The sequence below is a fragment of the Centruroides vittatus genome, unplaced genomic scaffold (genome assembly GCF_030686945.1).
Source record: "Centruroides vittatus isolate TY-2023 unplaced genomic scaffold, ASM3068694v2 contig_941, whole genome shotgun sequence".
In the NCBI taxonomy this organism is placed as follows: Eukaryota; Metazoa; Arthropoda; class Arachnida; order Scorpiones; family Buthidae; genus Centruroides; species Centruroides vittatus.
In genome coordinates, this window is record NW_027122625.1 from 2632611 (window position 1) to 2660074 (window position 27464).

The 27464-nt window shown below is 32.0% G+C and overlaps 2 protein-coding genes and 1 long non-coding RNA gene across 5 annotated transcripts in view; 2 read left to right on the forward strand and 1 right to left on the reverse strand.

The window, feature by feature from the left end:
* Nucleotides 1–27464, forward strand: part of LOC136984992 (uncharacterized) — a 278551-nt gene that overhangs the window by 168884 nt on the left and 82203 nt on the right. The gene's annotated exons all lie outside the window — the stretch shown is intronic.
* Naa20A (N-alpha-acetyltransferase 20 A) lies at nt 149–16760 on the forward strand. Of its 3 annotated transcripts, none has more exons than XM_067282153.1 (6): nt 149–278; nt 343–367; nt 7388–7478; nt 10261–10390; nt 12214–12350; nt 16469–16760. In XM_067282153.1, exons 1-6 carry the CDS (start codon nt 226–228, stop codon nt 16552–16554), a joined length of 522 nt encoding a protein of 173 aa, XP_067138254.1. In that variant the 5' UTR covers nt 149–225; the 3' UTR covers nt 16555–16760. The 3 variants fall into 3 exon arrangements, with proteins under 3 accessions (XP_067138254.1, XP_067138255.1, XP_067138256.1); XM_067282154.1 differs by lacking the exon at nt 149–278 and adding an exon at nt 8876–8958; XM_067282155.1 differs by lacking the exons at nt 149–278; nt 343–367; nt 7388–7478 and adding an exon at nt 8865–8958.
* LOC136984925 (pancreatic triacylglycerol lipase-like) lies at nt 18775–27125 on the reverse strand. The gene is made up of 9 exons (XM_067282066.1): nt 26879–27125; nt 26411–26557; nt 26241–26349; nt 26055–26168; nt 25754–25874; nt 25426–25661; nt 19449–19563; nt 19194–19373; nt 18775–19121 (listed from the first exon to the last, which is right to left on the reverse strand). Exons 1-9 carry the CDS (start codon nt 27065–27067, stop codon nt 18893–18895), a joined length of 1440 nt encoding a protein of 479 aa, XP_067138167.1. The 5' UTR covers nt 27068–27125; the 3' UTR covers nt 18775–18892.

Consider the following 27464-nt stretch of genomic DNA (forward strand, 5'->3'; position numbering starts at 1 on the left):
TTCATAATAATAATTATAATACTAATAAAATTATAAATAAAATACCATTTTACATTAATATGTATTTTATAATCCTGAAAATGTTTAATTACATTGATTAATGTTCATGAAAACATTAAAAGAAAAAAAAACTTTGAAAAGACGACAATGCTGCCATCAAGCGGCGTAAATGTTAATTTTTGGATTAAGGCATGGTTTGAGATCTGTATTGGAAATTGATACAAAATGACAACAATCAGGCAATTTACATGCGATGATATGTTTCGTTTTAACAATGTGTAAGTAATTTTGTTCGTCTGCATGTTAGATTTTCCTTTATAATAACTCTTATTCTATTTTTAGCAATTTGGATCCCTTAACAGAAACAGTATCCTTTATTTAAACTTGAAAAGTTTTAAGTAATGGATTAATTAATTTGTAAAATGTATTTTATTCAAATACTTTATTTCAGTTATGGAAAGACAGCAAAGTAATGAAAATTTGGTATTTTTGCTGGGTTTGATTCAATTTAAGTGACATTGAAAGTGAACATTTCCTGAATTTGAATTTGCTTTCCTGTTTCTAATCCATTAGCAATCACATTGTCTTGAAATAGAACTTCAATTATTCCAAAAACAACAATTATGAGAATATTTAATATAAATAACGCTAATACTAAGAAGGAAGAGAGGCTGCAAACTTTTTTCGAGTCTTTTGGAGGATAACGAGAGTCCGGGACAAAATATGTATTGAAGATCCTAGAGCAAATTAAATTTGTGTAAATATATAGCAGACACGGACAAATGCGGCTCTTTTTGAGTTACGTGTGGCTCTTACTGAAGTGTTAATTTCTGTTTTCTATTATTATTTTTATAATTTTGTGAAAATATGTTTATTAAAAAAATTCAATGTTTGTTTAATATTATATTTATATTATAATAATAAAATCGTGCGCCTTACCATACTATCCACCACAACAGTATAGAACTGCAGCTCCCATGCATTTTGCAAAACCTACATTTCGGCTCACACTGAACTCTTGCTTGCCCACCCCTGATGTATAGTATATATATGTTTGTGTAAAGGTATTCAAATAATTTTAAGACAAAACTTGGTCAAACAAGTTAAAATTTCTGTAAAACTCAAAATTCAGTTTTTAAATATTTTTCAAATACTGTTTTTTTTTTTTTTATTGACATTGTATAATGGTTCTGTATTTCCTCAAAGTCCAGGGAAGTTTGTTTCTTTTGTTCTCTCTCTAGGTGTTCCTGAAATCTCTATGCATGAGTGCATATACTTTTGGAATCAAATTTATTCAAGATTACTTTGATTACTCAAATTGTGTATACAAACAAACTATAGCGATCTGATCAATCTCTATCTGCATATACAAATGCCATTTAGGATCGACTCAATCACAATCAAATTAATCTGAGTGGAGGATAGGATCGTTCGGATCAGATAAAAAACATTAAAGATGGCAACCTCTGTGGTTAAAGTTAAGCTTATAATCGACGGCAAAGAACTGTCAATAATGAAAAGTATTTAAAACTTATAAATGGTAAGTAAAAACATCATTATTAAAATATCCAATAAACCAGTGGTTCCCAACCGGTGTTCTGCGGAACACTGGTGTTCCGTAAGCATCTCCCAAGTGTTTCGCAGATTTAGTCGCAAATCGGAAAGTGTACAATCGTATTTGAGCCGCCGAATATCAAAAAATTAAAATCATAAAATTTTCATAAACTTAAATATATATGTACGACTCGTACTTATGGAGTGTACTACTGTTTCGAATAAGATAAAGGCAACGATAAAAACTGAATGAAATATGTAAAAAACATCAGGCACAAGTTTCCCATTAAAGTTATTTAGGTATATTTTTTCCTGTCTTAGAATTGGCGTTAATAATATGAGTAGAGATTTTGAATTATAACTGCTCAATCCTAATAAAATAACTGATGACAAGCTTATGTATTTCATATTAACTTAAGTAAGTGTTCCGCTAAAGAAAATTGCTCACAAAAGTGTTCCGCATCCTAGAAAAGGCTGGAACCACTGCAATAAACTGATATGGAAAAATAAGTATTAAGAGTAATTTTGTGAGATTGTACGGCAAGAATGCATGGTGTGTACTTTACCAATTTGTTGTTTTGTGAACAATTTTATTTACAGAGTAAATATGATTTGATTTTACTTGTATACACTCTGCCAACTAACACACAAGAGAAGCGATCTGTACCACATGACAAAGACTGATCTGATCTTACAGATCGATCCGTCTGGAATGAAAAGTATATGCGACTCTAGGTAGAAATTATCTGTTTTTCCTCAAGGCCATGAACACAGGAGGTTTTAAGGTTATCCCTTCCTATTTGGGAATAATTAAAAACTTAAATTAAAACAAAATAATATAAAAAGTCATGTATACACTTATAAAGTAAAAATTAATAAACTAAGTTAGGAAAAAATAATGCTTTTCTAAAGCCCACTCTTTTAAAAATCCTGTGCATGGACCTTTGTTCCCCTCTGCATAAATTTCAATTTTTCAAATGTTCTGGATATCTTTCATTTTGACAAGTTGAAAATTAAAATTGATTTTTAAGTCTTCAATTATTATAATGTTAGATGGAGTTGGAATATTTTCTTTTTCATGATATTGTAAAGTAAATTATGTCATGTCTGGACTTCAAACATTTAAAAGTTATGTATAATTTTAATATTTTGTTAAATATTTCTATTCAGATTAATAAAATTAGTGTTGCTTAACACTTTAGTGTGTAGTTTTGCATATATGCAGTTATACATTAATGCTATGTCTTATCCTCTTTCAACTTTGGAGCATGAACAGCTTTGTATATCTGCAAAGCATGTTTGACCAGTCTGCATTTTTTCCACTAGAAATTGCTAATTGTGTGTTTACATTTTTGTCTTGGTCAAACTGAGATTATGGCAGTAGTGTGCTAGATGTATTCTTGTTTTATTTAGAGATGAATATTATGTGTATATTTATGGTGAATTTTTTGGTGAAGAATTTAGTGTTTCCTAATTGTGTACCTGTATTTAGATCTGCATAATTCTTTTATTATTTATATACATTTTCTGTGTTGTCATTTTGCCTATCTGCAAAGATACTTATTTGAGTTGATTTTGAATACTGTTATACTTTTGAAGCTATGTTGAAAGTTAGTATTTCTCTTGTTCTTATTTTGATTACTAGACTGAATTAATCAGAAACTGTGGGAGATTATATGTTTCAGGAAGAATAATTCTTTTGATCCTGAGATATTCAAGGGAAATTCTAGCTTGCCTGAAGATGTAAAGGAACTTGACATTCATTATTGGTTTTTCAAATATATTTTTACTGATAAACTAATGATAAAAATTAAAGAGAAAACAAACCTTTACAGTAACCAAGTAAACCCAAACAAGCCAACAAATTTTTCTATTTATGATATGCAAAAATTTTTGGGTATTTGCATTTTGAAATATGTATGTTACCAACAATATCAGTGATCTGCGGTATGATGTTCTTGGTATTGACTTAGCAAAAGAAGTGATGTCTGAAAAGCATTTTGAGAAAATAGTTGTTTCCACTTCAATAATAATTCAAAGCAACTAAATTCTGATAAAATGTGCAAACTGAGTCCAGAAATTTCTACCTTATGGGCTTTTACAGCAGGCAAAAGAATGATCTTAAATTTTGGCTTAGTAATTAACCTGATATTGGTACAAGTGAAAATGTTATAATTTGATTGGCAAGGAGATACCAAGACATCAAAACTACAAATTATTCTTTCATTGTAATAAATTGGAGTAAAACAGAGCAAAGTACAGAAGCTCAGCACTTTCCATCCAGATGTGAGGATAGATGCACAGCGTCACTGGCCAGAATGGAAGGAAAAGAGAACAACATGCAAATTCCAAACTTCTGAGGTCATACATATGTAGTATATGAAAAGTCCAAAATGAACTTGCATCTAAATAAAGCCAAAAGCTGTTTTAGGGGTTTCCATGAATTGTAATGTAAACAGTATTTTTCTTGTGCAGATTTACTTAGTTACAATTCCCTTGTAGTGTGTCCTGTATTGAAATTTGAACCATATGTGCAAGTCCTAAATATTTGCAATAAAATGCCAAATATACAATATAGGTGTTTTTTGCACATTTTTCCCTAGATCCTATAATAAATTTTGATATTTCTAGAAAAATGTGTGGTAAAGGATTAAATTTTGTCATTGATAATATTACAAAAAATTTAAATCTAAAATTTTTTATAATTTTAACAATTAAGAGTTCAGATTTGAAAGATTTCATATATTTAAAAAATTCTGTTCTCAATTTGTAACAGATGTATTATGTAAGCCAATAAATATATTATGCATTGTATTAGAGGCCATCTATTAATTACATGTACAGTTCAAGGGGAGGGGGTTGCAAAAAGTATATCATTATATAATAGGAAAGAGGTGGTCTGTCTTTGTCTATGAGAACTTTTAGAGTTATTAATGACATACAGAGATGTTCTTATAAGTCTACTTACTAATCTTGTGAATAAATTATCAGCTAGAAAATATTTGCAGAACTTATCAAAGTCAATGCTGTCCATGAACTACTGTACAGTACTGTACGTATAATTAAAGGGAAGAAAGAGGATCTGCCAAAGATAGACATTATACACATGGGGAGGGAGGGAGTAAAAATAATCCATAAAGTGTATTTGTAATTATTTGTAATTAATGGATGATCCATTATTGTCATAATTTTTAATTTTTAGAATACTAAATAATGAATTATATTTTATACTAGCTGTTAACTCATCAAAAATGATGAGAGAAGAAATGAAAAAATTTTTCACTTCTCCCATTGATTTGCTTAAAACTGTACAAATTTCATTTGTCACAGCAGTTATCATAAAGACTGTCATTTTCTAATAATTTTTTCTTGATTTCAAATTTGAAGTATAAACTTCTAACTTGTTCTTTTGAAGCAATGTAATCCTAACTATACCCAATTTTGACAATTTTTGAATTTGAGTGTGTACTGTCTGACAAAATCAGTATATTTAACTTATAGTCAGTGGCGTAGCGTAGTGGGGGCGGCAGGGGCGGCCCACCCCGGGCGGCACTTTTAGGGGGAAGCAAAATTTCACAATAAATAATAATATCTTGTAAAACTTTGAACCTGTAGAATATACAATAATGATGATTGTTCTTGCAGAAAAGTTCTTTAGAATTACTGTATATTTTAGTCTTTTAAATTGAGATACCTAAATAAGGGGGCGGCGAAATTTTCTTCCGCCCCGGGTGGCTGACAGCCACGCTACGCCACTGCTTATAGTGGAAAATGTCCATCATGGATAATATTACTGGTGGATTTTGTTAATGTCATATTTATGATACAGTTTTTAAGATTTGATTTGTCTGCATTTGAGAAATTTAATTACCTCTAATAATGTAGTATGGCTCAAATTATGAGGGCAGTTTTTTTAACCTCCAATGGTCCATAAAACAAAGACAAGTGTAAATAACAAAATGAATTTATTACCAAAAGTTAGGCACAAACATGGATACTTTTTGGCAAAATCACCATGAAGATTGAGGCATTTATCTATCTATGGATGAGCGTTGAAATCCCCTCTTCGTAGAATGTTGCTGCCAGTGATTGAGATGGGCCTTAATGTTGTTTTGAAGATTATCATTAGTCTCGAACCTCGCCCTCCTAGCCACATTTTTAGTTCAGGAAAGAGGTGGAAGTCGCTTGGTGCTACTTTTTGACATAATCACCATGAAGATTGAGGCATTTGTCTATCTGTGGATGAGCGTTAAAATCCCCTCTTCATAGAATGTTGCCGCCAGTGATTGAGACGGGCTTTAATGTTGTTTTGAAGATCGTCATTAGTCTCGAACCTCGCCCACCTAGCCACGTTTTTACTTCAGGAAAGAGGTGGAAGTCGCTTGGTGCTAAATCAGGGTTATATGCTGGGTGTTTAAAAAGTTCCAAGCTAGGTGAAAGTCTTGAGATTAATGATGATCTTCAAACAATGTTAAGGCTCATCTCAATCACTGGCGGCAACGTTCTATGAAGAGGGGATTTCAAAACTCATCCACAGATAGACAAATGCCTCAATCTTCATGGTGATTATGTCGAAAAGTAACCATGTTTGTACCTAACTTCAAGGGCGTCGCCAGCCAATGGGCCAGGGGGGGGCAAGATGATATAAATTGATAGAGGATATGAATTGTATGTAGGTAAAATAAAAACGATTCATGAATTTTAAGAAGCTTAAGAAGATTATTTTAATTAAAACATAATCTTCTTGGGTTTTTCTTGCGGGAATTATAAATCGGGCAATAAATGACAGCATTTAAATAATTTTTTTCGCATGTCTAGGGAGGGGCAACTGCCCCTCTGCCCCCCTCTGGCGACACCCTTGCCTAACTTATGGTAATAAATTCATTTTGTTATTTACACATGTCTTTGTTTTTTGGATTATTGGAGGTTGAAAAAAAAAAGGTCTATTTAATTAAAGTACATTGCAAAATGTAATACACTGTTTTTAGATTGTAAAGATGAGCATGTATATTTTATGCCATTGATCAAGGTGGTGCATTAGCAATGTATCTTCTAAGAAACTTACAGAACTGTGTTTGTTCTCAAAATTTGATGGGCCGATTTTGATAAAACTTTGGCATTTTTCATGAATTACGATGAGGAATCCAAAATGTAATAAAAAAAATGGGAGTTTATGACTTCACTTTTGAGAAACAGTGGGGTCAAAGTGACAATGTCCATTCCCTAATGTGATTGAGTGTGTCTAATGGAATTTTGGGGGCAAAAATAAAAAAGAAGCAATACACACGCTTAATGGAAAATGGGTGTCAAAAGAAACAAAACCATTGATATTGAGCAAATGTAAGGATTACCTGTCTGTGCCTGGCAAGTGTAAGGATTATTTCTTCCATGCCCATCAGGTTTGAGGATTGCTTCTTTCTTTTCAGCATGTGGAAGGATTATCTTCCTATGTGGCCAGCAGTTGTTTTCTTCTGATCACACACACACACACACACCTTTACATGTACAGTACATTCAAATGTGCCATCACTGGTTAGATGAAATGATAGATAACTTATACTTACTAATACTAATTTAAAAATTTTTATTACAAATCACAGCATTCTGCCTTACTTCTGTCACAATATGACAGTCATACAGTGTCCCTAGTTATAAATTATAAAATAATAAAAATTGATCAAAATAGTATTTAAAGTTTTTAAAATATAAAAATATTTTAACCAATTTATTTGAAAATACTGGGTTTTGATGATAATATTTTAATTAAAATTGGTTACAAACTACTATATACAAGAAATCTTATTTCAAAATTTTCCTTTATTTAATGTAAAAGTATGGACTCTCCTTTTACTTGCAATATCTTGCTCATTGGCCTGAGTACTTTCAAGTTGCCGAAGCCCCAAATGGAGATATTATGGGATACAGTAAGTATTTATTTTTACAATATAATAAATAAAAGTAATTCATATGAATTTGGACAATGTATAAAATTGAAGAAATTTTCATATTATTTATTATGATTTATTGATGTTATTTTGCTAAAATTATTTAAAGAAATCAAAAAATTTATTAATAATTTCACTTTTATTATTCAAAGTGGAAACTATTTTTATTAACTTAAGGAAATTATGTAATAAAAACAATTACAATTATCAGAATTATATTTCTCAATAAGGCAATTAGAAGTTTTAGCAGCAGAATATATTTTAATCATCTGTTAAAATCTCTAACAGGGTTTTAATGGGGTTATTGTAACATATTAAAAAAATTTATGCAGTTTTTAATTTCAATTTAATTATATTCGAATGTTTCAACAAGTGTGTGATTTGTAAAATTTCTAGAGGAGGATGAGCACTTGATTTACTTATGATAGGTTTACAATAATATTTCATTCCACTGTTACATTAGATGGTACAGAGATTATGGTTTTAGTACTACTGCAGTGGAAAAAGAATTGCAGATAGCTTACATTTATTGTAATAATTTTTTATTTCTTTAAAACATATCAAATGGACACCACTAAGCAACTATCTACTGGGTTTCTAGCTCAGGAAGATATCATCTAAGTATTAAACTTCACCAGTATAATAAGTCCTATTAATAAACAAGGTCCAAGTAGACAATATATACATAGAAATCATCTATGTTTATTCTAAACATAGCAAAGAAAATTTATCTTAAGCATTCTTAAACATTGTTTTTCAACAGTACTAACAGTAAATGAACAAAGCAAAAGAAAAGAGCACAAATTTTAATGTAGTAGTGTGCAGCCAAGATCTATGTGAGGAAATGAAACATAAATTTAAAATATAGTTTAAAGAACATATTAATGCTGTAAAATATAATAGTAAATATTCTGTTGTCTTAGTTCACTGACATAGTAATGAATGTGAAATTAAAGATTCGGTAAAAATAATGAAAACAGAAAATAATAGTTTAAAGAGAAAATAGTACAAGTATATAGAAATTACTACATTACATCAAAATCTGAGAGTAAATCAGTTATCAACTTTTGGAATCATGGTATCCTTACATTGATATCACAGATGGTGCTATTATCTTTAATTTAGAGCATTATGTAAATCGTTAGAATATAACAGTTGGATATTTGCAATTATTGATAATCATTGTATATGGCTGAGGACTAACTAACCCAAAGGAAGTCTATTTATATGTTGTTTTTTTCTGTTGTTATATATATTTATCAGTTTTATGATTTTATCCTGCATCAGAGTTTTATTGCATTGTTTTAAGGTAAGGTTCTTATGTTGCTGAGTAATTGTATAATAACTGTGTAAATAAGGTCTTTAAAATTAAATAGGTAGATGTACAGTTCTCAGGCAAAAGATTCCGTGGTGATCATGATAAAGAAGTCATGCTTATATCATTGGAAAATCCTTATAGGTACTGTTTGAATGTTTAATAATAATTACTTAAAGTACTATTGTGACTGAAAGATAATTTAATGGATTATGCTAGTAAGTTAATCTTTGCTTGATGATTGGACTAATTATCTGTCTGAAATGCATTTTTGATATTAATAAACCCTATATCTTTCTACCTAGTCTTTGACTTCCTTTCATTGACAACTCTACAAGGTGTGATAAGTCTAGGAAACTGACAAACCTTGGACTACATTAAGAAGAAAAAAGCACTATCAGTAAGCAAAACAAAATGGCTGTCGACCATATTGTACTTTGTCTGTTGGAAAAAATTTGTGCAATGTAGATGTCACAAATGACAATTACACAGTTAACTTATGCAGTAAATCAACTTTGTAGTTTGTAACAAACTTAGTTAAAATCAAACTTGTATAGTTTAAAAAAATTGTAAAAGTTTAGACACCCCTAAGTTTGATAAGAGGGGGAAAGAAGTTATCCTAGTTCAGATACTTCTGTTTCTGCAGAGCTGAGAATATGGAAGGTATAGTCTCTTTGCTGTAACTCCATGCATGAAATTAAGAGGCAACGTGACCACTTAATTGCTTTATGCTAAAAAGTGTATCTTTTCAGTTAACTGTCTCATTGTATAAACAACAGTGGCCTAATAAAAATATAAATCTATAAATTATGAATTTGGTTCAGGAGAGAATTGTTAAGAAGAGTGTTGTTTTTGTGAACTATTTATTGCAGAAGCCTGCATGAAGTTATAGTGAATGGACTGTAGAAGGGAAGGCCCCATCTCAAATATTGGTTTCAACTATTTACTGGTTTTACTATGTAAATTTTTTGAAGGAAAAATGATTTAAAAATTTTGATTTTAGATATGTTTTTATTTTTATATTATTGTTTTCATTCATTTTTTTTATTATTCTGTTGAATTCATAATGATAAATCTATTTCATATTATGTAAAGCTAATTTTACTAATTAAAACTGTTTTTTAGAACTCTTTTGAGATAATTGAAAGGTATCTGTGCAATAAATTTAAACATTTCACTTCAGTTTCATATTGCATTAATTACAGATGTATTTGTTTCATTTTTATTTCAAAATAAATTATAATTTTGTCTTAAAATTTAATGAAAGGGTTTTATGATTATATTTTAAAAAATAATAAAAGTAATTTATTTATTATTTTAATATATATAATAGCATAAAAGATTCTTAAAAATACATTTTTTTAATAAATAAAAAAAGTTTTTTAAACATTAATTTTAATAATGGCTTAATAATAAAATGTAATAAATTAAATTTTATTATTTTAGTAATGGGAAAAGCAGAAGGCCATGGAGAAAATTGGCATGGACATGTGACTGCACTTACTGTTGCTCCTGATTATCGTAGATTAGGACTTGCTGCTACGTTGATGGTTGGACTGGAAGATGTATCTGAAAAGTAAGTATTTAAAAGTAATTAATGCATCAGAAATACTTAAATATTGTTGGTTCTAATAACCTATTCAAATATAGCTTTATTGGAGTTAATAAGTAAAAAAAAAACAGGATCTTCCAAAAAGATTGCTGCTATTTTTAGTTACTTTAATTATATTAATTATTATCTGAGAACACTGCAATGTACATTAAAACATTGGTTCAAGTTTTCCAGTGCCGGGTATGGTTTCTCAACGTGTGCATCTTGTGTCACATGGCCCAAATCCAACCAATACTCAAATTCTTCCCAAGCTTGCTACAGCATATCCATTATCATTTCTCACACAGCAATCACAAGTGTACAACTCCTGTGGCTCCACAGTTGTATTCTGTAGGAGCTACAAATTTTTCATGTTCCACAATGACAAGAGATTCCAACTTTGCAAACTGCAGAACACAAAACACCTTCTCTGTTGTGGAGTCACCATTTTCATTAACAGCAGACAACAAGACATTTGAATGCAGATGGGTGACAAAACATGGATGGTTATTCTATCAACTGATGTATGTTGCATACTTTTCAGAAAAAATTAACATAATTACAGTAATTTAAAATGGTAAAATTCATTTTGGAAGATCCTGTATAAACAATAAAAAACAAGCACAATTAAATTCTTTCCAAACACTTTCATATACATGGGTAGGCTGAAAAGTAATGCACACATGCTTGTAGAACATGAACAAAAACAAATAGCAAGATTGGGCAAAAACTACATTAAAGTACAATTCTTAAGCTTCAAAATCATATATTTATTTTTCAAGTCACCATTAAGGCTAACACATTTCTCCCAACATGGAACAAGTTTTTTCGTTCCGTCACTGAAAAATTCTTCTGACTTTTCTTGAATCCAGGACTTGACAGCTGCCTTCACCTCATTGTCTGAGGTGTAATGATTACCCTTGCGGTCTGTCTTGAGTAGAGGAAAAAAATAAAAATCGCAAGGTGCAAGATTGGGGAATAAGGAGGGTGTGGAATCGGTTCAAACTTCAGGTTTCGCAGAGCCTCTCCAGTTGTGCGTGAGATGTGTGGATGAGCATTGTCGTATTGCAAGATTATTGGCACCAGGCTGCCTCTAACACAACAAACTCAATGTCGGAGGTGTTTTAGAGTCTGTATGTACTGAGAAGAATTTACTGTTGCCCCTTGTTGCGATGTTTATCGTCTGTGGCAGTGATTGAATGTCCACTGCGTGTTTCATCAACAATTACGGCTTTTCCAGGCTCACAACCATGAAATTTTATTACCAATTGATATACAGTCGACCTATCAACAGCATCGTCACCATAAACAGCCTTTAAATGACGACGAATCTCAGTAGGAGTCACTTTTTCAGCAGTTAAAAATTCGATAACAGCATGCTGTTTAACTTGCGTTGACATAGCACTTGAACATGTCTCCATATTTCTGCTTCTCAAAATATACTGGATGAACCAAACAACCTCAAACTGCGCATGCGCATGGAGGAGGGATGTTATTTCCATATGCCACCTGGTGCACTTCTGAAAATCATTTTGTTTGCACTCAACAAGCATGTGTGCATTACTTTTCATTCTACCCATGTATTTAGGTTTATCTTCAAGAGAATCCATTATTTAACAAAGAGAATTTGTTTTTAGAACAGAAGTGTTAGAAGAGTTAGTTTATAGTGTTTGATAAGTATAATCTTGCTTATTTTTTATTTTGTTCATATATCTATATGTTGACTCTAATAAAGCAGTTTTTTGAGTTGATTATTGTAAACAAGTTTGAGTTCATTATACTAAAGATGATGATTTTTTTTATAATAGAAAGAGAGCATACTTTGTGGATTTATTTGTTCGTGTATCTAATAAAGTTGCTGTAGATATGTATAAACGATTAGGATATAGCGTATATAGGCGAGTTTTAGAATATTACTCTGGGGATCCTGATGAAGATGCATTTGGTTAGTAATTTTTAAAAAATTATTAGTGCTACAAAGATTTTAAAATATCTGAAATATATAACCTAATATAAAATTATGAAATAAAAAAAATCATATCCTAAAATAGAGCAAAAGTTGTAAACTTTTGATTGATATTTGATTGAAAGCTGAATTATTTTGAATTTTTATATTTTAAATTGTTAAAATTTAATAATAATAATTTTTTGCAATACATTTATCGAGAACTTAAAATTTCAAATACGGTCAAACTTCATTAATATGATGTTTCAATGTTGAAGGGACAAAAATTGGTACTTTATGTTAATGAGTTTTATACTTAGAAAATTACAAAAAATGGCAAAAGTCAAATTCTCTCCCACTCATTTCACTGTGTTTTACTTTATTTGATATGTTTAAAAATAAATAAATGAAATGATGTGTTGCTCCAAACATACACTTCATGGAGATACAGTGGCTTAAAGAAAGAATTAATGGTTGTTTTTAGACTTTGGTTAGAGTTGGTAGAGCATTAGTTAAAGCAACTGGATATAACAAGCTGACCAAGTTGCCAAATTGAATCTAGGAGTGGAATATCCATAAACTATACAAATTTAAAAATAACCTATTTGTCTTCCCTCTACGAAAAACTTTCATAATCCAGTGATAGGTGTTTCTACAACAGCTAACATTTTCAACCTCGTCGGGGTCTTCTTCAGGCACAGCTCATAAGAAATTTCAAATAGCAGTGAATGGAACAAAAAAACCGAAGCGAAATACCTCCTGTACCGAACCTGTACAGGAGGTATTCTACAGGAGGTACTGTAGATGACATCCTTATCATATGGAAAGCAGAGCCGGACATCAATAGGTTTATCAGCGCAATGAACAACAACCCGTATGGGCTAAGCATTAAGTTGGAACAAAAAAGCAACATCTCCGCACATTTCCTTGACTTGGACATTCAAATAAGGGATAATAAGACCACTCATAGGGTATTTTATAAAACATGCGATGTACCTTTGTTCATCCCAGCTATCTCGGAAGATCCATATTTGTATAAGATCGCTGCTTTTAGGGCACTAATTAAGCACGCGTTCATGCACAACTCGAAATACGAAGACACATTGGCCGAGCTCAGCCATATCCAGGAAATGGCATCACAGCACGGTTATGATAGGAACATAGTGTACAGCATAGCCCGCAATTACACACAGGGAAACACTCGTAACAACCTAAACGCCAGGGTAGGATCCATTGATAATAATCCAAGAAAAATAGTAGAGTACAACTACCATCTGGATGCAATATACAGAGAAATCTCATCCATCACCCAAAATAAAATAGCTTATAGGAGGCCAAGGTCGATATACAGCTTACTTCGAAATGGGAAGGACAGTTTGGACATGAAACACGCACTGGGTATATATGCGGTTCCCCTTTTGGATGATAGATTTAATAGAAGTTTGGTCTATGTGGATTCGACCAAACGCTCTCTCCATCAGCGCTTCTGGGAGCACAGGTACGACATTGCCAACAATAAACAATCTACCACACTGGCAACTTATGCCACACATCCGATCTCCAAAATGCTCGTATAATGAGAATGTCACACCATACGGACCAACTTAGAACATTGGAAACTCTAGAGATATATAAGGCGGGATTGTGGAACACATACATTAACTACAAGGATGCAATTAACATCTCGCACGCCTGGAAATATTGTTATGAGGGAAATGCACACCCACAAATAACTTAACATTGATTTAATTCAATTTATATTCAAAGATCGGCAAACGTAATAGTACGCATGCGTAAACAACATCCCAACACGAGCATAATGTTCCGTCTTATCTTCCAATTCCATGATTCTAAATATGGAATAGAATTCGCTTCGGTTTTTTTTGTTCCATTCACTGCTATTTGAAATTTCTTATGAGCTGTGCCTGAAGAAGACCCCAATGGGGTTGAAAACGTTAGCTGTTGTAGAAACACCTATCACTGGATTATGAAGGTTTTTCGTGGAGGGAAGAATTATAATTCATCCAGTATATAGTAAAAAGTATATTTGTTATAACCTATTTGCTTGGATTTCAATAGTATTGGTCTAATTTTACTTTTACAAACTGATTGTTATTCAGTTGTATTGTTATGTCTGTTATTAAAGCAATTAAAAATAAGAACTTTTGTGTTTTGAGATACCTTGAAGTGTTGATATTAGATTTTTCACATTCACTTTATTCTCTTATGTACTTTACAGTTTTTAAATTAAATGGATCAATATGTATTTTGGGCCAATGCCCCTCATCCATTGGCATTTTTTCTTTTAGACATAACTGATACATACAGCAGTTTTATTCTATTGTTGACATACCTAAAACCAAAAAAAGCACTGTACTGTAAATTATTTAAAATTTTTTAAAACTATACAATGCTAAAGTTTTAATTAAAAGTTTTACATACCTCAATGTAACTTTTCATTTAAAGAATTATTTGCAGAGTTCCATTTTCTACACTGGACACAGTACCAATAATATTGCACATCTGCAGCAGCCTCTGCTTAACACAAGTTCAGCACCCTGTGAATCATCCCACAAACTGCAGTCACTTATTACATAATTTACATGTTTATTTATTCTGTTTTACAATAATTTTACACAATTATCATTTATTTTATATACTTGAATTTTTATTAAGTTTATTATTAGATCTTATAATTTCAAAGCTTTCTTTAAATTTTTTGCTGTGACTATTACATTCATGATGTAGAATTTTTATATTTTTTTTATCTATATTGCAGTTATATAGTTTACAATGTTCGTGAAAAACAGAATTAATTCTATTGTATTTTAAATCAGCAATATATTCTTTTAACCTAACTCATATTTTTTTCTCTCCTATGTAAATTTGTGGATTATCATAGGCACATGGGATAGAATATACAACATTTGTTATTTCATCTATATCTTTTTCTTAATCTCAGATTTATGATTAATTACTTGGTTTTGTAATTTTTTATAAGTGGGGGGCTAATTTTATGTTGAATGTACCAACTATTGTACTTAATTCTTCAAAAAGACCTTGAATGTACGGAAATGTATTGGTACAATTAGTTTAAAGACTGCAAAGTACTGTACATAGGAGAATAAAGTGGATGTGAAAAAGTCTAATAGCAACGTTTCAAGGTCTCTCAAAACACAGTCTACAAAAAAGGCACAGTTTCAACACTGATAAGAACCTTTTGTAAAATTACTGGTTAATCAAAAATCTCTCAATCCTATTAAATTCTGGTTTCCACTACAGAATGGGCAACTGGGGAAGGATGTTGACTGATATCAATAGTTAAAAATAAAAGAGAGAGAGAAAGGGAGAGGTCTATTAGTGGGTGTTAATATTTAAATTCTATCTACTATTAGAATTACACAAACAGAACAATGAATATTGTAGATGTTTTGGGATGTCATCTGTTTTGATCATCTGTATTCTTCTGAAATTTCAGATGTTCCTATAACCATTGTTTTTGTTTTTCTGAAATAAATTTACTGTTCTATACAAATTGAATGTAACAGATGTTAACTGTCTTAACAAATCATTCAGCATTGTTAGAGAGTACCAAGTATCAACTATGAGAGAAACTCTTATTTTTTGAGTTGGAGTGAACATTGTTACTGTGGTGTAAAATGCGCTACCAACAACGATACCATTATTGTCATAAGCATTATGACTAACACTAAAGTCGAAAATGTTTTCTTAATCACAATGTGGCTTGCATATGTGACTCTGGGAAAGCTGAAAGCAATGTGCTTTGTATTGAAGAACATAATATAATTGTTATACTACTCATGGGATTATTATATGCTTGTTTTACATATTAACCAAACTCATTAACATCGAAATGCCTATCCTCATCCACAAACTGCAAATCTACTTTGCACTTAAATAGAAATTTGCATAAATTGATAATTTAATAATGGGGTTTGACTGTATAAAACTTATGCATGTCTTTGGATTTTGTCCAAAATTGTTTAATAACAAGTTCATAAATTTCATTCAAAATATATTGTTAATAAGAATTTTCCTTATTATATTCTGATTATTATATGATTACAGTATTTAATTTAAACATATTATGTTTGCAGATATGAGAAAAGCATTATCACGCGATGTGAATAAGAAATCAGTTATACCATTGTCTCATCCTGTTAGACCAGAAGATATAGAATGACCATAATTCAGAGGCAGATGTGGCACAACAGATAAAGGAAAAACTAAAGCATCTGCCTCATTTTTGTTCAGATTTCAAAATTAACATTTCTTTCCCCTCATTATTAAGTAACTTATTAGCTATTTGTATAGCCATGTTTTGATTAAAACTGACAATTACTCAATCATTTTCATTATATTAAAATAAATTATATTTTTCTTCTACTATTTAGAATTTGTTTTCTTTATAGTAATTAACAAGGTATTAAAGACTACTAAAATAAAAATTTTAATGTGAAGCTGTGAAATTTTATATTATGGTTTACAAATGTAAAATGCAATAGAACCTAGGATTCCAATTAAAACTAAGTAAATCTTGAAAAATTTTTGAGTATAATATTTTACAATAATTAAGATATCATAACGATGGTGACGATATTTTACTTATTGATGGTGACATCCTCAGTTTTAAATGTTGCTGGGAAATTTACGCAACTTGTTGCTGGTTTTTAACATTTTAAATGACTCCCTGCAATAATTCTAATGACACTGATGTAGTGTAAAGGTTATCAACACCGAGTGCATTTAATAGAAAAGATGAAATACCCCTTCAAAACATCTTTGAATTCCTATGTAAAGAATTTTTTATATATATACAGTATATGCTTTGAGTTTATGTTTATTCATTTCAAATTTTAATAAATTTCTCAAGCTAATTAATCTTAATTAGGCTACAGTAAACTCACTAATGCTTACAATTCTGAGTGTATTTAGGAATTTTTCTGTTGTCTTGAGTCGTGTCCTGATCAGTCAGTCTTAGGGAATTGGACATGGCAATAAAAGCAAAATTAAAAATCCTGGATACATGCATCTTTAGTGGCATACTGTATGGCTTTGAGGCATGAGTTTTTTTACAAGAAAGCCAGAAGACAACTAGAGGTTTTTTAAAGAAAATACTATAGAAAGTTACTCGAATTAAATTGGCACCATGTGGTCACTAATGACAAAGTACATAAATGAGTCCAACCAGAAAAAGAAACTGGCCCTAATTAGGTGTTACAAATGTGAAGAATCCTGGAAAACTCCAGTCTGTTGGTGAGGCACAAACCCAAGACCATTACTGTGTTCAGTGGTGTTGAAAAGAATTTCTCCTTTGAAGTATTTTTTTAAGAGCACAAAACTTTGCTGGCATTACCTCACATGGTGGCACATGCAATGCAAAGTTTGGAAAATTGCAAATGGGAGTAGAATGAGACTGAATAGGGAAGTGGATTTAATTGAAAAGTAGTGAGAAAAGTTGCACCGGTGCTTTATTTCTCTGCTGTGTAAATATAATGCAATTTTTAATTTTCATTAATTATTGGAGAATCTGATAAAAGAACATTTTGGGTTGAATTACTATTGATGAAGTTTTCACGAGCTCAAAATTCTGATTTTGCTTGCTCACATAGTTGTTGAGGATATTTGTGGAGGGAGCAAACACTAGGCAACATTTGTTTAGACAATCAGTCGTGTGATAAGTCAGTTTAGATCTAATTTTTTAGCGATTTCAATCAAATGTTCAGATGATTGACAGTTGAATAATTGGGCTGCAATTTCAAAAAATCGTAATTTAAAAAATTCCCATTGTCGTTTGTCCACCCGTCTTTCCTTAATATCAAGAACAGAATTAGATAGATGAAAGTTGAGACCAGATATGGAAAGCTTAGGGCAGGGGGCCCCGATTAACTATATAAGAGCTTCCATTCTGGGCCAGAAGTTATGTGATTTTTTAAAATTATGATTAAAAATTGAAGCCTGGAAAGTGCCTCTAATGGCAATTATGTGAAGTTATTCTTAACATGCCTTCTCTATCTTTTAAGGCTTTATTAATATAAATCATCTCGTGCAGAAAAATAATTTTGAAATTTTTCATAAAATTATAAACGATATTATAAACCAAACTTTCTTTTTATTAGCATAAAGTGTACAATGGAAATATGATACAAAGTATTAATTTTAAATAGGTCAATGCAATGTTTCTCAACCTGCAGACCACACATGGTCTGTGATGATGGACAAGTGGTTTGCAGACAGACTTAATAAAGATTCAAACCTTGTTCAATAATAATTTAACACTTCCAATTTAATTAATTATGTTTCCATACATGCTTTTAGATTTATTACCAGCATTTTGGGCTTACTGTGCCATTTATAAATGGCACAGTAAGCCCAAATGTTGGTAACACCCATGTATGTTTAAATAAAAAATTTGGTCCTAAGTAACTTAGTAGTGTGTAGGATTTTTTCAGACGTGTCACTGGTCCTTCAGCTTAAAAAGTTTGAGAAATGTTGGGTTAATGTATTGAGCGTGATGTAAATCATTGTTGTTTTATGGAGTGTTGAATAAAATATCTGTAGTCGTATGGATTTCCGTTTGGTTTTTTAATTCTTTCATACTGTTTTCCAATTCTCTCTCCAAAAAATTTCACTCTTCTAGGAACGGGATCACTCTGACGTAAATCTAACCTTTCTGAGCATTTTGTCAGAACTTGATCTAAATTGGGTATCACTCCTCCGTTTCCACACAGAGAAGATATTTGATTTCTTCTACACAAATAAAATAATATATATTTAATAAATTATTTAAGTTTTGATATTAGTTTTGGTGTAGAAATTTACCTTTCAAATGTCGACATGGCTTTAACTTGAATAGCTTCCACAAACAACATTGGATCCTTTGTATCAGGTACTTTGTATAAAGAACGGAGCCAAAATATTTTAGCAGTTTCGACCAGGCCAATATCTCTGGGGCTTGTAACTAAGTAGACATAAGTTTCACCAGGTACAAATGTTTCAATACTACAAATAAAAATAAGCTACAATAAATTAAATTGTAGAAAATGGTATAATTTTAGTAGAGAACTTCATACTTACTTCTTACTTAACTGGGAGGAAACTTTATCAAATTGGCCTTCTAATGTTAGATATAAGGAACCGTACTGAGTTTCACCTTCTCTACTTAATTTTACAATAATTTGATAGTGATACACTAGAAATTCACAAGGGTTTGTATCAGATATTAAAATAAACCGATTTGATGCATTAAAGTAAATTAAAAGTAAAATAAATGTTGCATTTTAATCTTTATGCTAATTACAATTATTGGTCGAAGACTTTGCACTTAGACCAATGATTGTAATTAGTGTAATTAGGGGAGGATGATTTAAACAGTACAATCGAAAATTTAAGTCATTACAATTCTAATACAACTTTTAGTAGGAATTCAAGTTTTCTAGGTGTTTAAGACAAATTTTTTAGTTTAAATTTTATTCCTAAAGCCTCTAGAGATCCAACACCCACATCAACCCCCTATATATTTCATAGATTACACTATCATTTGTTGATTTTGCAGCAAAATGACCTTCATGTAAGATTACATTCAAAAGAAACAAATGTAAACAGAACATTACATTTAGAATGTATAAAATATAATACAAATGCTCCCTGAAGATCGTTTAACTTGACCAAAAACATTAATGTTTGTCATTAAGGTATGTTAATATAATTTGAATCTTAATCCATGTCCATATTCACAATCGTGGATGATGAGTTTGTTGGAAGTTAATAGGGTGGTTTTCAATATGGGTGCCACAACACTTCAGAGGTACTGTGAAATATAGTGCTGATCAGCATCATAACATCTTTTACGTGCAATACTAAAAGTACAAAAATACAATAGGTACAGTACATTGATGAAGAAGGGGTGCTGCAAGAAAATAATATCAGGTTATGGGTGCCACTATCAGAAAAAGATTGAAAAATAGTTTGTTCCCGTAACTCCCAATGATTTATTCCTAGTTACGGGACTGACTGGAAAAGATGTGGGGTGGGCCACCCCTAAAACATCATTAAAATGCAATATCAATTAGACAAAATACCATTTTAGATCGGGAGTTTTTCGTTCAGCAAGTTGTTTTACAATATAATTTCCACGCCGACAGATATACTGAACACAATCATTCATTCAGAAATTTAGAAAAGTACCAATAGAATTAAAATTGCATCAGTCGGAAAGTCGATACCTTGACAGAACTGTTCGATATATTCGAATACCTGACCTATATATACATATAGCTATTTGGAGCATCACTTTTCCTTAGGGTGTTCTTCGAAATTCAATTTGACACGATCTCTAAAATATGATTTCCAAATTTCCTTATTCCCGTTTGTAATGTTGTACTGTTTCCCATTAAATCACGACATTGCAAAATTAGATAATATCAAACTAATTTGTCTGCTTGAAGGCGATTTCAGAAGAAATCTGTCGGCTGGATGACTGAAATCATCTGAAATCTTTCTAATTCTCTCCGCCCTGCGGTCACTAAAAGCGCCTTTTATAGCGATTTCATTATAGGTTCGACCAAACCCACAAGTGGAGCCCGGTGGTGAGAGACGAGGCCCGACATAACAGGGACTGACGGTCCATGAATTACACGCTAAAGCACTTATCGCTACTACCAATAATTGTTAAATACAGTAAATAACATGTAAGTGCAGGGCAGTGGTCGTTTGCATTTGTGAAATGTGTCGATATAAAATCATCTCGCAGGAGCGGATTAAAATTCGAAGGGATGCGTTCTACAAAATCGAAAGCCCACCAGTATCCGAGTGGATAAAACCATTGAACACTGGTAATTTTTTTTTCATGTTAGTAATACCTAAGTAGGAGCCAGTTTCCCGTAAAAAGACCTCATGAGAACTAGACAGATCGTTCACGTGTTGCATTACCGTATATAAATAAAACAAACAGATAATCGAAAGTATCACTGACAACAATTTATCGGTTTATTCAGATGAATTAATATTAACAATTAACGTAAAATTGAAATGTGTAGGAAAAATGTATATGTACCGTATGAGAAAAAAGTGTGTATTTTATTTTAAAAATTCAGTGCAATTATATAGTCTAGTTAAGTGGCATTTACAGGTTATCTGTATTTTTTATTTACTAATTTTTTTACATATATTTTTTTGGTTGCCATGAGTTTAAAACCAGAAATCGGGACATTGTAATAAAAATTGATCGATACCCAGCATTAGCTAGCTAGAAAATTAGAATTATCCACAATTATGCTACATATTTCAACCAAGTTTTTGTTAGAAAAACCCGGTTGCCCCATTGTGCCTGGCCAAATCCACGATGGATGCAATTAAATATAAAGGTTCTCCAAGGCAAAGAGAGCAAAGGAAAAAACAATTAGACTATGGTTAGATGTAACCATTGATTGAGCCATCATCATTGATTGCACGAAGCCATCACACAGCACTATCCGATTGCCATGAAACTTTGGGAAGTTGTTTAATACATTCCCGCGAAGGTTTGTGGCATATGTGAAGATCACCATTTCCCCCTTTCAAAAATATATTTATATATGGATTAAGGCTTTTATGTCCAACAGATGGCGCTAACTTCCGACGACCTAAGTTTGCTTTTCTGTGAAGCATTATGCTTTTCTGTAAGAATGGACCTAAGCAGATCATTTTCTACCTATCTATATAAATAAAATACAACGTTTGTTTGTTCCTACCGATTCCTTTGAAATTTTGACACAACGTTGCATTCGAATATGCACGTGTTTTTATATAATATACATGTCGAAATTCCCCCTACGGGGGGAGATGGACGGGATTAAGGCTTACCGTGAAGAACTCGGCTTCTATTTATACTATTTTACATGCGGTTTTTTGCGTTTTTAATTGCGTTTTAATAGGTGACGTCAACAGAATATACACTAAAAAGGGATTTTTCGATATTCCCCAGCGGGGAAAGGGACAGAATTAAGGCTTACCGTGAAGAACTCGGCTTCTATTTATACTATTTTACATGCGGTTTTTTGCGTTTTTAATTGCGTTTTAATAGGTGACGTCAACAGAATATACACTAAAAAGGGATTTTTCGATATTCCCCAGCGGGGAAAGGGACAGAATTAAGGCTTACCGTGAAGAACTCGGCTTCTATTTATACTATTTTACATGCTTTTTTTGCGTTTTTAATTGCGTTTTAATAGGTGACGTCAACAGAATATACACTAAAAAGATTGATGATTCCCCTACTGGAAAATTAGAATTATCCACAATTATGCTACATATTTCAACCAAGTTTTTGTTAGAAAAACCCGGTTGCCCCATTGTGCCTGGCCAAATCCACGATGGATGCAATTAAATATAAAGGTTCTCCAAGGCAAAGAGAGCAAAGGAAAAAACAATTAGACTATGGTTAGATGTAACCATTGATTGAGCCATCATCATTGATTGCACGAAGCCATCACACAGCACTACACGGAGCGACAGAACACGATTTAATCGGAATAGATTTCTTTGGAAAGAGGACTTTCTGTGGGAAACTGGCCCCTAATTAGGTGTCAGACACGTGAATAAAACCCGGAAAACTCCACGCTGCCAGCCTGTTGATGAGGCACGAACCCGCGACCAGTATTTCAGTATAAGCAATTTACTTAAATAAATAAATTTATCTATTAAATAATTTAAAATACATTTCCATTGATTTTAGATATATTGAAAAATCACACATAGTATGATTTAAAAAAAACATATACAGGGTAACTTGGGTGGGGAGTAACCAGACATTGAGAAATCGCTATATATATATATTTTTTTTTTTTGATGATAATGCAATCATAATAAAATTTCTATTGGTGTATATGTTACAGTAAAAACCCGTTTTAGTGAAAACGCGTTTTAACTAGTTGAAACTAGTTTTTACTGGATGTCATTGTTATAACCCGTTTTGTCTAGTTAAAACTAGAATTTACTGCTGTACATGTTTTGATTTTAGATAAAACTAAAATCAAAATTAACTTTTCAACTTTTAACATTAGTTAAAACTAATTTTAGCTACATAAATATGTTTGGGGAAAATAAATAAAGTGATGATTGGGATTAAAATATTTGTATTATTTAATACGATATTTATTGAAAATATTGGTCACACATCTGTGTTATTAACATTAATTAACCCTTTGTCCCCGAAGGCACCGATCGATCAATACCCTGGCTTTTTAAGCAAAACTTCGAGGGTACCGATTCATCGTTACTTTGGTAAATATCGATTTTTGTAAAATTTATTAACAACAGATATAATCTCGTTCAATATGAAGTGAATAAAGTATAATAATTCATTATATTAGTTGATAGCAGTATAAAATTTTGATTTCAAACAAATGTTTGATATAATGCGCGATAATTTCACAACGAATAAACATACATGCGTAAGTGTTATATCGAATTGTACAAAACAATATTCTACGTCTTTCTGGCTCTGTGCCAGCAAACAACTATGTAACTAGACAATGTTAATTTTCACAAAATGTTACAAATCATCAAGTTTATGTGTCAGTTCTGATATATATATATTTTTTTCTTATAAATTTTTCTAATAAAATGCATTGAAAAATATCGCATTTAAAACTAAAGATATTAATAAATGTAAGTGATTTTTTCCATATAGATATAATGGTAATTTGATTTTTGGTGAACTTTTAAAATAATATCGCCTGACTGACCTATATTGCCTTAGGAGGGATTGCAAAATAAACGTAAACAAGATGTCGGGGGAAAAAGGTTAAAGCGATACGAAATTCATCATACACTATAGGAACGTGTTAGCTGAATGACCTTGGTCGAAACAGTTTTTACTAAGCCATTTTGTTAAAACCCGTTTTGTCTAGTTAAAACTAGTTTTAACACAAATTCATTTTTGACTAGCAGTAAATTCTAGTTTTAACAATGACATCCAGTAAAAACTAGTTAAAACGCGTTTTCACTAAAAACGGGTTTTTACTGTAACATATACATCAGTTAATAATTGGTATGCATAATTTTATAATCCGCCTCGATAGTGCAGTGACAGAGACAGACCAAAAAAAAAGATGGCCGACAACTTATTCAGGAATGACCGCAGATTGCTGCATGCTGAGGTGTGGAAATTAGTGGTTGCTGTGCAAAGATGGTAACTTAGGTGAAGGGACGTCAAGCCACAATTCGTCCGAAAACAATCGATAATTATCAATCGAAGCTAAAATGACCATGGGTTCGGTTGTGGACACAGAGAAATGCCCGCTCATCTACACCATAATCCAGTGGTTTCCAACCTTTTTGTACCTGCGCCCCCCTTTAAAAAAAATTGTTGCGCCCCCTTAATTTTTCTAACAATCTAATTTCATAAATACTCAAAGCGCGCTCGGCTCCAAACGCGAAAGCGAGATGTTTTCGTTCCAGCAAGAGTATGAATGGATGTTTTAGCATTTGTACCCGAAAAATTCGCGGCGAGGATTGTGGATTACGTATACCTATTTTGCTGATTCATTTTTTTGACACCTATTCGACTTTTTTGGTTTGTATTCGAAAATGATATTTTGGAAACAGCTGCATGCCCCCCTTGCAACAGTCTCACGCCCCCCCTAGGGGGCGCGCCCCACAGGTTGGAAACCACTGCCATAATCTAAAGAAAACGTGTCGTTAGTGCATGGTGGTTAAATTTTAAGATAATCCTCCGTATTTCTATTTAATAAAGTGAATATCAAATAATTTTAATTGTCTGTGCCTAGAAATATAGAAATTATAGCGATTTATCAATGCCTAGTTACTTTCCACCCACACTGTAGATTCCGATTGATGTTATATTTATAATAAAATCTTACGTTTCTATCAATTAAAATAACGTTTTTAATGATGACTGCATGTAAAATTAATGTAAAAAAGATGTTTTCATATTAAACCGGAAAATGTTTGTTTTTTGCTCTAGTCAGCATTATGTATATATAATACATAATGCTGACTAGAGCAAAAAACATATATCGGAACTTATTAAGTAATTATTGCTTTTACTTACAACAATATGGCCATTGACTATTCGTTTTTAAGAAGTATTTTCTGGGATTTTTGACATCTCTACTAGGAGCATAAGTATCCGATTGGAGTCCCAAAACGGCACAATTTTGGCCATCGTCTCCGCAATCGGCGCATCGTCCTTCTAAGAATGTGTCCCAATCGGAACAGGCATAAGCCACGTAGGGGCATTGAGGATTAAGTATGCTGTCTATAAAAAGAAAATTGGCCCATCTATGGCTGCAAAATGCAGCATTGGCAACTATAAAGAAAAAAATAATCATTAGATAATTAATTTAAACTTATTTTAAACTCGAAAAATAAAAATAAACTTGCAATTATCGTAATCCCTTTTAGTTAGAGTAGCGATGATCCCATCTAAACAACCGGGTTGATTGACTCCACCATTTGGATAAAAATCTACGTGAGCCACAGGATAAGGGTAGCCATAACCTTAAAAACAGTTTATTTTTACCGATTTGATTCCACTAGTAAATTTAATTAACACAGCCGAACCTCCGAACAACGATCACCGATAGAAACATTAAAAAGTAGCCGTTGTTTGGAGGTTATTTTGCGTTTCGAAAAGAAACGATTCTGAAAAAATGGCCTTAAATGGAGGTTCGACTCTACCTTTAAATCTCTCTTCTGCGTTTGTATGGATAATGTCTACAAATAACGCATCTCCAATATCGATTCTATGTTCTGGAGGATTCTTCAGATAACCGGGAGCAGCAGGATCCAAACCTAAATCAAAATTCGTTGTTTGATTTTGATTCGATAGAAAGACAAATTTATGAGCCTGTAAGATATACTTACTTGTTACTCTTCCTAATCCGTCCAAATGCTTACCAACGTAACTCACTAACTGACCCCCTAAAGTCGTACCGATTACATGAAATTGGCTTAAACCTGACCCAGTTACGTCCTAGAAATTCGTATTTATAGTAAGAATATGGAAATTTTTAGGAAAAAAAAATGAATCTTACCTTCAGAAAAGAAATCATACGAGCGATTTCTTTACTAGTTTTATACGTATTGACGATAGCGTAAGGATAGAAGGCCGTTGCTGCTTTATTCCAATCAACACTAATCACATTATATTCTCCGTGTTTTAAAAGTGCGCCTTTCAACATCTATAAATTATAATAATAAGAGTAAGTAAGTGTTATTTATTGGACAACTGAATGGCGGAGTGGTTACTAAATCAGTCTGTTTTCCTGAGGGACCCCTGGACCCTCTCCATATACATTTTTTAAATGTGATTAAAGCTTGTCCCTCACCACAGCGTGGGTTCGACCAGGCCCCCATTATGGCCGAATCCACGTTGGGTGTGACTAAAAGGACCCGCTTGGTATCTACAGGGGAAAGAGTATCGTTAATTGAATGTTTCTAACGATAATTAACGATTAATTATCTTAAGAACGATCAGAGTATTGTTAATTTATGAAAGTTACCTGAGCCCAATCATCAAAAGCGTCTCTTCTATAACCATGAACGATAATTTTTGTTGGAATTTGAGGATCAAATGTTGATTGCTTCACATTTTCACCGTCTCCGTCAATCAGAATTTGATAATGTTCCGGGTTTTTTCTAGTATAAAGATAATACGTTGTATAACGTGTCGAAGTAGACAAAAATTCCATTTCTCCCAGCAATCTTTCGGGATCAAAAGAATCTCCATCAGACGGAAAACAGTCGTAAACTCCAGGGCATCTTTCTTCAGTTTTATCTGTAAGATATAAAAAATAATAAGATAATTCTCGCGAAAATTTATAATTTTATACATGTAAAAACTAATTTACTTTGGTATTTTACGGCTTGAGCTTGCAAATTACTTATCATTAACACGAAATAAAGAATCTTGGTAATCATCTTGATCAGACGAACGTTTATTGATGGCGATTCATAGATTTCACTTTACTTTCTGATCGAATTATGTAGCGTGCGTAATAAATTCAGTTAGTTTGTCAGAAATTGGACCGATAAAGCGATAAATAACCTGGAAAGTGACGATTTGTATGTTAGTCAGGTACGAAACCA